The 11,042-nt window shown below is 60.9% G+C and overlaps 4 protein-coding genes across 4 annotated transcripts; all 4 read right to left on the bottom strand.

Moving 5' to 3' along the window:
- Positions 1 to 2,182: 2,182 nt before the first annotated feature.
- DCP (putative dipeptylcarboxypeptidase) lies at positions 2,183 to 4,219 on the bottom strand (the record flags this gene model as incomplete). The annotated part of the gene is made up of 1 exon (XM_003721631.1): positions 2,183 to 4,219. One exon carries the CDS (start codon positions 4,217 to 4,219, stop codon positions 2,183 to 2,185), a length of 2,037 nt encoding a protein of 678 aa, XP_003721679.1.
- Positions 4,220 to 5,339: 1,120 nt separating this feature from the next.
- LMJF_02_0730 (dehydrogenase/oxidoreductase-like protein) lies at positions 5,340 to 5,726 on the bottom strand (the record flags this gene model as incomplete). Its single annotated transcript, XM_003721630.1, has 1 exon — positions 5,340 to 5,726. One exon carries the CDS (start codon positions 5,724 to 5,726, stop codon positions 5,340 to 5,342), a length of 387 nt encoding a protein of 128 aa, XP_003721678.1.
- Positions 5,727 to 6,913: 1,187 nt separating this feature from the next.
- On the bottom strand, positions 6,914 to 7,156 carry LMJF_02_0720 (hypothetical protein; the record flags this gene model as incomplete). The annotated part of the gene is made up of 1 exon (XM_003721629.1): positions 6,914 to 7,156. The coding sequence occupies one exon, from the start codon at positions 7,154 to 7,156 to the stop codon at positions 6,914 to 6,916; it is 243 nt and encodes an 80-aa protein (XP_003721677.1).
- Positions 7,157 to 8,310: 1,154 nt separating this feature from the next.
- LMJF_02_0710 (putative ATP-dependent Clp protease subunit,heat shock protein 78 (HSP78)) lies at positions 8,311 to 10,764 on the bottom strand (the record flags this gene model as incomplete). The annotated part of the gene is made up of 1 exon (XM_003721628.1): positions 8,311 to 10,764. One exon carries the CDS (start codon positions 10,762 to 10,764, stop codon positions 8,311 to 8,313), a length of 2,454 nt encoding a protein of 817 aa, XP_003721676.1.
- Positions 10,765 to 11,042: the final 278 nt, after the last annotated feature.

Here is an 11,042-nt window from a genome sequence, read left to right as displayed (position 1 = left end):
TTAACCCTAACCCTAACCCTAACCCTGACCCTGACCCTGACCCTGACCCTGACCTTCACCACCACCAGACGCACCGAGGGAGTGAGGGACAGGAAGAGACGCGGATGTACAAAATAAATATAGAGGGAGAGGAGAGAAAGAATGGGTACAGGGGTACCAAACAAGGGCGAAAGAAAGGTATATATAATCGACGGAAAGGGGTGTCTGCAGCCGAGTGACGCAGTAATGACAACGTACACGGAAGGCGTGCAAACACACAAGGCTCTATGCCGGTGAAAGAAGAAAGGAGTCGGAAACGAGGGGACAACTACAAAAAGAAGAATCTACAAGAGAAACGCAACCACCACCAGACGCACCGAGGGAGTGAGGGGAGAAGGGGAGCGTGGAGGGGGGTGGCAGAGAGCAAGACACTCGCAGAAACACGGAGGACAGATGTCGAGCTATTTTCCCGCTGAGCGGGTCAAGAGTAACGGGGCGACGGCGTAGGCCGAGCCAGACGAAAGGCGAGGCGAGACTTCACGACGACTCGACAAAATCCGAGACGGCGCAGAGGAGCACCTGTTGGGGGAAAACGATGCAGGGAAAAGAGAGGGGAACTGAAGATGTGCAGTGGGAGAGAGTCTCGCAGAAGGCACGTACACCCGTGCGCTGTTCTCTTCACGTGCGTTTCGTTCGGTTCGTGAGTCTGTCGATGTCTGTGTGTGTGTGTGTGGGGGGGGGGGGGGGCGAGTATGTCTGCACAGATGTACAGATTACTCCGCAGCCACGAAAAGGAAAAGGCAACAACGGTGTACGTAGAGGGAGGCAAGGATGAGAGGTGGCTTCGTTGTTCTGACGGCTTGTATTGCGGTATTCTGATTTTTTGTTTTCTTCTGATCTATTCGAAAGCAAAACCAAGCTGCGAAATCGACACACTAACAGGCGCCGAGGGGCCGTGCACAGCGATGCGCGACTTATCGACACAAGCAAGTGTGACAGGAAGTGCGAGGGTGGGGGTGCGGGCGGTGTGTGGGCAAAGGTGCTGCATCTTCCATGCGTGCGAGCTAGAGGAGGGGGGAGGAGGGGGGGGGGGGGGATACATCACCCACACACAAACCTGGGGAGCAGATGGGGGAGGAAGAAAGAGCGTGAATGGGAATGAGAGAGAAGAAGCACAGAGTCGGAAGACGCTGGAAAGGAGGAGAGTGGGAGCGGAGGGGAAAGGTGGCTCTCGCGGTTTTGCGCTGAGGAGAAGGTGCGCGTCAGTGCTGTAAGGTTCGCAGGGAGGACGGCGAACAGCTGCGAGGCGTGCCGTGGCGCGCTACGGGGGAAGGTGATTTCCACTGTTTCTTACGTGCGGCGAGTGCACGAAATAGTTTGACACAAAGATGTGCAGACTGGTGTTCTGATAGGCAGGGACCAGAAAAGGAAGACGATAGGCAGCGCGCTGCAATACACACTTGTGTCGATGGTGAAAAATTGAAAAGGGATGGAGAGAACGGCGTCTGATTGAAAAGTAGAGACACTCACACATAGAGACACACTTGATCAACAGTGAGAACAGATGAAAAGGAAAGAGAGAGAAGCATGGAACGTGGGGGAGGAGGGAGGGGGGGGGGGGTCGTGCGTGTGTACGGGGTGACGTGAGGGCGGAGAAACGCACGAGGGGATGGGGTGAAAGAGTCACAACAGAAAAAGGGCGGGTTTCGTGGGCGTGTGTACGTGGCGAGCTGCCCACTGATGCTGCCCATTTAAAGCGCGCAGAAGTGCCAGCAGGCGGAAAAGGCCGCAGAGAGGATGGTGTGTGGTCCTGCGTGGTCGCGCGTGGGTGTCCACACAACCACCTCTTGTAGACGGCTTCGGGCGCTAGGCCACCAAGCAGGCAGTACGGATACGCTCGCCGACACGCCCACACACCAGGCGAAAGAAGTAGAAGGAAGCGTACTGCACGAGATGCCATGATGGAAAGGCAGTGCAACTGACTGTGGTGAGGGTCGCGACTGCAACGTCGACGGTCGCGTGGAGAAGTTCACAGCGCAGAGTCGAGAGCGGCAATGCGGGCGCCTTCGCCACTCAGCCCCCGCCCCCATCCGCGCTGACATCTTAACGGCGAACACGCGAGAAGCACGAATAACGTCAAAAAGAGAAAAACAAATCATACATAAAGGCGGGGTTGCGCGCGCACATACGCACACCGACGAGACTATTCGTCCAGCAGGCCGTTGATGCGCAGGAACGCCTTCATGTTTGCCTTGCGGCCGGCAAACTTCTCGTACGCAACGTTCGCGTCCACCGAGTTGCCCACAGAGAGCACGCACGCACGCAGGTGGTCACCGTTCTCGCGCGTCAGCCCGCCGTTCTCCAGGAACCACTCGAACCCGTCGCAGTCCAGCACACGCGCCCACTGGTACACGTAGTAGTTCGAGGCATATCCGCCAGAGAAAGTGTGCATGAAGTACCCGCTGTGGTAGCGCGGCGGCACTTCGGTCATCCCAACACCGAAGGACCTCATCGCCGCCTCCTCCATCTGTGCCGGTGGTAGAAAAGCCGTTTCCTCCGCAACCAGGTGCCAGCAGAGATCGAGGTACGCCGCCTTGACCACCTCAATGGTGTGGAAGCCGGCGCCGTATGTCTCGGCCGCCTTCATGCGATCCACCAGTGCCTGCGGGATCGGCTCCTTGGTTTCGTAGTGAAGGGCGTAGTTCTTCAACACGGCGTCGTACATTGCCCAGTGCTCGTTGATCTGCGATGGAAACTCGAGGAAGTCGCGGGCGACACTTGTGCCGGAAAGAGTCGAGTACTTGAGGTTGCTTAGCATGCCGTGCAGTCCGTGGCCGAACTCATGGAAGAGCGTCGTCACGTCACTGCGGCTCAGCAAGGTCGGCTTGCCTTCAGCCGGCTTCACAATGTTGAGCACATTGTACACGACCGGCTTCTGGCCAAGGAGGGAGCTCTGGCGAACATAGAAGGTCATCCACGCACCACCGCGCTTGCTTGCGCGCGCGTAGGGGTCAAGGCAGAAAATGGCAAGAGACTCACCCGTGCAGTCAAACATCTCAAACGACAGCACGTCGGGGTGGTACACCGGCAGATCCGTGCGCCGCCGCATCGTCACGCCGTACAGTTTTGCCGCCGTGTAGAACACGCCCCGCTCAAGCACGTTGTTTAGCTCAAAGTACGGCTTCGTCTCGTTCTCGTCGAGGTCGTACCGCTGCTTGCGCACTCGCTCCGCGTAGTACCTCCAGTCCCAGGGCGCCAGCTCAAAGTCCCCACCCTCCTCGCGAATCATCTGCTTGATGTCAGCCGCTTCCTTCTTCGCCTTCGACGCCGCCGCATTGCCCATATCGCGCAGCAAGGCCTCCGCGGACGCCGGGTCGGCCATCTGGTTCTGCAGCTGCCACTCCGCAAAGCACTTCCTGCCGAGCAGCTTCGCCTTCTTCAGCCGCAGCTGCGCAATCTCCACGATGATGGCGCTCGTGTCATTCTCGTCACCGCGTGCGGCGCGCTGCACGCTCGCCTCGAACAGGCGGCGGCGCGTCTCGCGGCTCCTCAGAGACGCTAGCAGTGGCTGCTGAGTCGTGTTCACGATAATCAATGCGTACTTTCCGGGGTGGCCGAGGCTCTCCGCCTCCATCTGAGCCGTCGCGATCTCGTCCTCGCTGAGGCCCTCCAGCTCGGCAACGTTATCCACGACGAGCGAGGCGGTCTTGCGCGTGCCCATCACCTTCTTGGCAAAATCACTCTCGAGGGTAGCGAGGCGCTCATTTACCTGTTTCAGCTTCTCCTTGTCTGCGTCGTGAAGGCCGGCGCCGGCCTTGCGAAACTCCCTCTCGTAGTGTTCCACCAGCCGCAAGTCTTCACCAGCGAGACTGGCACGCTCGTCCCACACGGCCTTGATGCGGTTGTACAAGGCACCATCGAGGTAGATCTTGTCTGTGTGGACGGAGAACTTTGGGGCGTAGGCCTGCTCGAGATTTTGCATCTCCGGGTTCGTGTGTGCAGAGCAGAGGTTTTGGAAGACCAGGCGTGCGCGCTTAAGCTGCGCCCCGCTCCGCTCCAGTGCCACCACTGTGTTTTCAAGGGTGGGCGCGTCAGGGTTGGACTTGATCGCCTCGATCTCCGCCATCTGCTCCGCCATGCCCTGCTCGAAAGCGGGTGCGTAGTGCTCCATGGTGATCTGGTCAAAGGGCGGGTGTTGGTACTGCAGAGGGCTCTGCTGAAGCAGCGGGTTGGCGGACATGTTGGCGCGCTGGGGAAGACGGGCGGCACTTACAGGGGTGAAAGTCAGCAGGAAGGGTCAGCGCTTGGCTGGCGTAGAGGTCCACCAGGGAATTTGTGGCAGCGGAACACACTCACAGTAGTGGGGAAGAGCAGGGGGCGGCGGAGAGAGGAAAAGGAAAGAGCGATACGCGTTGTGGATCAACTGCGAAGGCGGGGCATCAGACGTGCGCCCGTAAGCGTGTGTGCGGGTGGAGCGTGGCAGCCGCAGGATACGGCGGGTAGCGTAGTGTGCCGGCAAGAATGTGTCCACAGACTTGCAGCATACCTTGCGATCGCCCTCGACGCGGATGATAGAGCGCTCCGCCAGTGGCCGAGTGTACCCCACCGTCCCCCGCTCAAATCCGCAGTACGCCTCAGCGAAGTCTTTGTGATAGAGCAGAAACGGAGGCGTGAACCCCACCTCCGTGCTATTCCGATGCACGCCACCTTGCTGTCTGTCGCTATGGTGCAAGGACACACCAAGGCGTCGGCGCTGCAGCACCGGGTCACACATCACGGACACAGCCTGCAGCCCACGCACTCCTGTCACGTCGTCGCGCAGCACCGTCACCCCGCGGCTGCCCCACACCCGCTAGTTCGGGCACACTGCCTGCATGGGCAACGGTGGTGCCCCCCCCCCACCACCACCACCGCAGTCAGGCGCGGCCACCGCATCCGCACAGATATGGAAATGGCGAGTAACGGAAGAGACAAGGAAGCGCAGGGACAACAGAATGACGGAGGAGGAGGAAGCACGGACAGCGTGCATGTCGATGCAACGCGGAGCTGCGTTGAACGGTGGTGAGGAAAAGTGCGCGCACAAGCTGGAATGCGAAGAGTTTAAGTCGGCGATGAGCGGGCAGAGAGGGAAGCCGCGATGGGTGGGAGTGGCCGCGTACGTCTGTGCGGTTCGCATTAGTGGCGACGACAGCGCTGCACAGTCAGCCGATGGCGATGATGGAAGGGGCGGAAAAGAAAAAGCAGAGGTGGACAGCTGTGTCTCGGCGGTAAGTCAGACAGTTGAGAGACGGTGCGTGTGGCGAGGGACTTGAGAAGGCGAATAGGCTTGTGCGCCCACACGGGCACAGACGTCCGGCCCATCACCCTCCTTCTCGTCTATATGCTGCTTTGGCGTTTCGATGCGCTGCCTGCACGTGAGACTTCACTGCGGAGTTGCCGTCGATGCTGGCGTCTGCGCCCAACATGCATGAGGTGCGGTCTGAGTCGAAGAATGAAACTGGCTCTGTGATCACGTGCGGATGCTGAAGGCGCCCAATTGGCAAGACCTCGCCGAGGTTCTCCGGGTGCTGGTGCGTCAGAAGCATTAGGTGCTCATCCATCGGTGTGTCGCCCGTGCCGAGGCGCTTCACGTTCACGAAGATGTTAGAGGGAATGAGCTCCAGCGCCACGGACTTGCACATGAGAGGCACTGCATCCTCACTGGCGCAACACGCGGGCTGCATCGCGGTGTCGCGTAACGCATCCATGGATGCGACAGACAGGATGCTTCCGCCCCCACCCCTCCCCCCTGCGCCTTCATCAGCGGCACCAGAGTGTGGGTGCCAAGGAAGGCGTCCAAGGCATTCCCATTTATTGCATTGCGCCCCACATCTAGCGTCGTGCTCTCCAAGTCCTCCGTGATGTTGATGCCGGCGTGGCACACAAGAATGTCCACGCGACCAAGCACATTCCTGCATGCCGCCGCGGCAGTGGCCCACTGTTTCGCACGAGACGCGTGTTCAGCGCCAGCGCTGTGGTTGTGCAGTTCATCCGCCCGCGACGCTACAGAGGCGCCGTCCGCATTGGCCAAAAATATCGCGCAGCCGTGCTCAAGCAGCGTCTCCGAGACGGCGCGGCCCGGGTCGGCCGTCGGCGCCAGTCGCCGTGGCGGCTTTCCTCACGAGCCTCTGCAGCGTGCTTGCAGTGGGCGATAAGGCGATGAGGAGGCGAATGGGAACGAGAGACGCGAATCGTGCGCAGCGAGAGCTTCCGTCTGAGTGTGCGTCGTGTGCGTGCGTGACGTTGACATAACAAGGGTCGGGTAGACGAGAAAACGAGAGAACGGCGGGTTAGTGGACGTGTCCTTGGGCACGCGAGACACCATGAAAGGGACGCGACATAACGCTGCCAAGGGAAGCACAGTGGGCCCGCGTCCCTGAGCGCGGATTCGTGGCACACCAGCTGAGGGCACAGCACGGGAGGCTTCAGCGAGCAACACAGAAAGAGAGGCAGGCGACACCGACGGAGGATATGCTGAGTGTGGCCGGTAGCGCCGCACGCAGGGGGACCGCAGTAGGGAAGAGGATGGGTCTCTAAGCACTTTCACATGTCTGCGCAGCAGTAGCAGAGACGTGTTATAAGCAGATCGACCTGAGTCTCGAGGACCGAAGTCACTGAAGAGCAGCACACGATAAAGCGGGGCGCCTACAGAGAGAGAGAGAGCGAGGGGGTGCGCAAACAGCGCTTGAACAGCGACGACGAAAACTGCAAGAGCGATGACAACCTCACTGCAGGCTGTAAGGTTTGGAGGGTGGGGGAGCAAGGTGCCGCACAGGCGCTCACGACACCTGTGGGTAGGTGGGCGGACGGGTATTTAAAGGACTCTCCAGAGGTGTAGGGAGAAGAGACACTGTCGTCGTGCGCCCTCCCCCCCCGACACGCACACCCGCTACCGCTAACAGAGAGGAGGTGGAGCACTGCTCAAAAGACGGGCACCACACACGGATGGTGGCGTGGCCTCGAGCGCAGCACAAAACAGCACAGCGTCCATCGACTGCACAATCCGCTCTGTCTCCTGCTTGCACTTGTAGAGGCTCTCTGAGCATTTCTGGCACTCCGCAGCAAGTGCGTCCCACCGCGAGTCGTCCACGGCGATCTCTACGGGAGGTGGCGACGTGGTGGAGAAGATTAACGACATCTCCGCAGCACCCTCGTCATACTCGCGACGCCACGCCGCGAGGGCGCCAAGAAAGCTGAAGCGCTGCCTGTTCGATGCGGCCACGCTTTGCTCTCGCGTAGCCGAGTCCCGGTGGAAAGTGCAGCTGCGCAGCGGTGCAACTCGCGATGGCGCCGCCGTCGCATGCTGAAAGGTTCGCACGCGTACCGGCGCAGAGGAAAAGAAGAAAAGAGGGAAGCAGGAGGACGGAGGTCGCAAGAGGAGTGCACGAGGATGCCCCTCGATTTCGTGCAGCGTAATGCATCTGTGCACGGAGAGCGAGAGGGTGTGCCGCATCCGCAGATGACCCTGTACAGAAGCGGACAGCTGCCCATCTCTGTGGAGCGAGGGCCAAGCTGCAGCGAGGGGATAAAGACTGCGAGGGACTGGCAGAAGACAGCAGTCCAGCGGGGGGTAACCGTACCCGCTACGTTGATCACTTCGCAGATCTCTTTCTCTGCCGCTCTTCTCTCACGCACTCACGCTCGCATGCCCGCATCCATGCGTGCACCGTAACGGTGGTGTCAGTAGTTGGAGAATGCTTGGATCATGTGAGCGAAGAAGGCGCGCACACGCGCGTGTGTGCACCTTCGCGATGGCCGGTTTTATCATATTAATACTAAGACTAATAATAATGATGATGCCAGAGAAAGCAGCGATACACGGAGGAGGAGGAGGAGGAGGAGGAGGAGGAGGAGGAGGAGGAGCGCCGAGGCAGCCGACGACCAGCGCTAAAAAAAACGCGAAATGCACCACAACAAACGACGACGACACACACACACACACACGCACTGTACCAGCGGCGCACCCGCAAGAGGGGGGGGGGCGCTGCCTCGCGGTGGTGGTGGTGGTGGTGGTGGGAGAGGCGAAGAGCGAAGAGGACGTCATAACGTGTCCACCCTGAGCAAGAGGTGTCACCGCCCACCGCTCTCGCCAGCCCCCCCCCCCCACACACACACCGACACACCGACACACGCTTATCCGAGTGCCACTATAATAAAAGCTCAGAGAGATCAGCACGGAGTAACCGCTGCCCCGTGCTACGGCTGCGCTGGCGCGGGCATTCGCGGCGGGGAGCGAAGGGGTGGTGGTGACGACGGCAGCGTCCCTTCGCATTCCCATGTGCGGGTGGGGCCTCACTGATCCAGCAGTCGCTCGTCAGTCGGCCCCTTCTCAGGAGAGAGCGCGTGATTGGCAACCACCACGACATGACCGTCCTGCACAGACAGCCTCACATGCTCACCCTCGCGGACGCGGCCATCAAGCAGCATCAGCGCCAGTTGGTTGAGCAGTTCGCTCTGCACGAGACGCTTCAGTGGCCGCGCACCGTACACAGCGCTGTAGCCGTTGACGCTGAGCCAGTCGTACACCTCCGTGGACTCCTCCAACGTGATGTTGTGCTCCGTCAGCATTTTCTGCACCTGTGCGAACAAAATCTCCACGATGCTGCGGATGTCCTCGCGGCTGAGGCGGTTAAACATGATGATGTCGTCGAGACGGTTAATGAACTCGGGCGCCAGACGCTGTCGCACCTGCTCCATGACAGCCGGCATCGCACTGATGCTCGGCTTCCCCTCCGGCAGGCGGGCGATGACGTCGGCACCGATGTTGGAGGTCAGGATGATGATGGTGTTCTTGAAGTCGACGCGGCGGCCGTGGCTATCGGTCAGGTGCCCCTCGTCCAGCACTTGGAGCAGGATGTTCGACACGCTCGGGTGAGCCTTCTCGAACTCGTCGAAGAGGACGATTTGGTAAGGGCGACGCCGCACCGACTCTGTCAGCTCGCCGCCTTCCTCATAGCCGACGTACCCTGGTGGGGCGCCGATCAGCCGGTGCACCGAGTGCCGTTCCATGTACTCGCTCATGTCGATGCGGCAGATGAACGACTCGTCGTCGAAGAGGAACTTGGCGAGGCTCTTGCACACCTCCGTCTTACCGACGCCGGTGGGGCCAAGGAACAGAAAGGAGCCGAGCGGGCGCTTGTGCGAGTGCAGGCCGGCGCGAGAGATGCGCACCACATTCGTAATGGACTCGATGGCCGCATCCTGGCCCATGATCGTCTTCTTTAGCTCCGCATCCATGTGAATGAGCTTCTCCCGCTCACTCGTCATGAGCTGCGCCACCGGGATGCCGGTCGCGCGGGCGATCACCTCAGCAATGTCCTTTGAGGTGACGCTGTCGTGCACCATGAAGTTCTTGGAGCTGGCGAGGTGCTTGTCCTTCTCAATCTGCTTCAGCAGGTTGGGGATTTGGCTGTGCTGTATCTCGCCCGCCTTGGCAAAGTCGCCGCTGTTCATCGCCTGCTCGAGATGGTGCCGCAGCACGTCGAGTTCCTCGGTGCGCTGCTTGATCGTCTGGAACAGGTTCTTCTCCTTCTTCCACCGCTCCTCGAGTGCGTCGTACTCCTTCTGCTTCTGCGAAATTTGCTCGTACAAGTTCTCCAGCTTCTCCTTGCCCACCTCGTCCTTATCCTTCTTCACCGCCTCCGCCTCGATCTTCAGGCGGATCAGCTCGCGCTCGATGAGGTCGAGCGCCTCTGGCTTCGACTCCTGCTGCAGGCGCAGGCGGCTAGCGGCCTCGTCGATCAGGTCGATGGCCTTGTCTGGCAGGCGACGCTCCGAGAGGTAGCGGTGGGAGTTGACGGCGGCGTAGACGAGGGCCTCGTCCTTGATGAGGCAGCCGTGGTGGGCCTCGTACTTTTCCTTGATGCCGCGCAGAATGGAGATGGTCTCTTCCACGGTGGGCTCCGTAACCAGCACCGACTGGAAGCGGCGCGCCAGCGCGGCGTCCTTCTCGATGTGCTGGCGGTACTCGTCCAAGGTGGTGGCGCCGATGCAGTGCAGCTCACCGCGCGCTAGTGACGGCTTCAGCAGGTTCGCCGCGTCCATCGACCCATCGCCGGAGGAGCCGGCGCCGACCAACGTATGCAGCTCGTCGATGAACAAGATAACCTTGCCGTGCGACTCTATGGTGTCCTTGAGCACCCCCTTGAGGCGCTCCTCGAACTCGCCGCGGAACTTGGCGCCGGCGACGAGGGTGCCCATGTCTAGCGCGTACACCTGGCGGTCCTTGATGCTCTCTGGCACCTCGCCCTTCACGATCCGCTGCGCCAGCCCTTCGACGATGGCCGTCTTACCGACGCCAGGCTCACCAATCAGCACCGGATTGTTCTTGGTACGCCGCGAGACGACCTGGATGGTGCGTCGAATGACCTCCTCGCGCCCCACGATGGGGTCCAGGCGACCCGTGCGCGCCTCCTCGGTCAAGTCGCGTGCGTACTTCTTTAGGAACTCGCCCGGTGGCACAGCGTTCGGGTTCACCCACGTGCGTCCCTGCTGCTGGCCGCCGTTGCCGCCTCCACCGCTGTTGCCGCTGCTCTTCCACGGCGTGACGCCTGTCGACTGCCATCGGCAGCTCGTCCGTAACGTGGGGTATGCCGCCGTGCTCGATGCCAGCCGCGAGCACGCCACAGCATCCACGGCAGCTGTGCGGGTGGCGCCGCACCCGAAAGGGGCGAAGGGAGCCGCCAGCGCAGCGGTGCTGCCACACCGAAGCGCCGTGGAGGCCTGAGCGAGACACCTGCGCAGCATGACGGGGCGGGGCTGCGTTCCTCAACGCAAGAGGCGGGGCAACGAGAGATGGCGCCTCGGCGAAGAGAGGGGCAGGAGGACACCGCCGCGGAGAGGCCGCGAGAGCGAGATGCGAGGCAAAGGCGGGAGAGAGCTGTGAAGCGGCCGGTGTGCCGCCGCTGTGTGCGCGGAGGTCGCAGAAGTGAGAAACCGAAAGCGTGCACACACACACACACACACACAAGACGGACTCGCTCCCGTTTTTTGATGTGCGCTGCAGGCGCGTCTGTGCCGTCGTG

Source organism: Leishmania major, chromosome 2, assembly GCF_000002725.2.
Source record: "Leishmania major strain Friedlin complete genome, chromosome 2".
Lineage (NCBI taxonomy): Eukaryota > Euglenozoa > Kinetoplastea > Trypanosomatida > Trypanosomatidae > Leishmania > Leishmania major.
The sequence above is the reverse complement of the archived record's forward strand: the minus strand, read 5'-3'. Positions and strand labels throughout refer to the sequence as shown.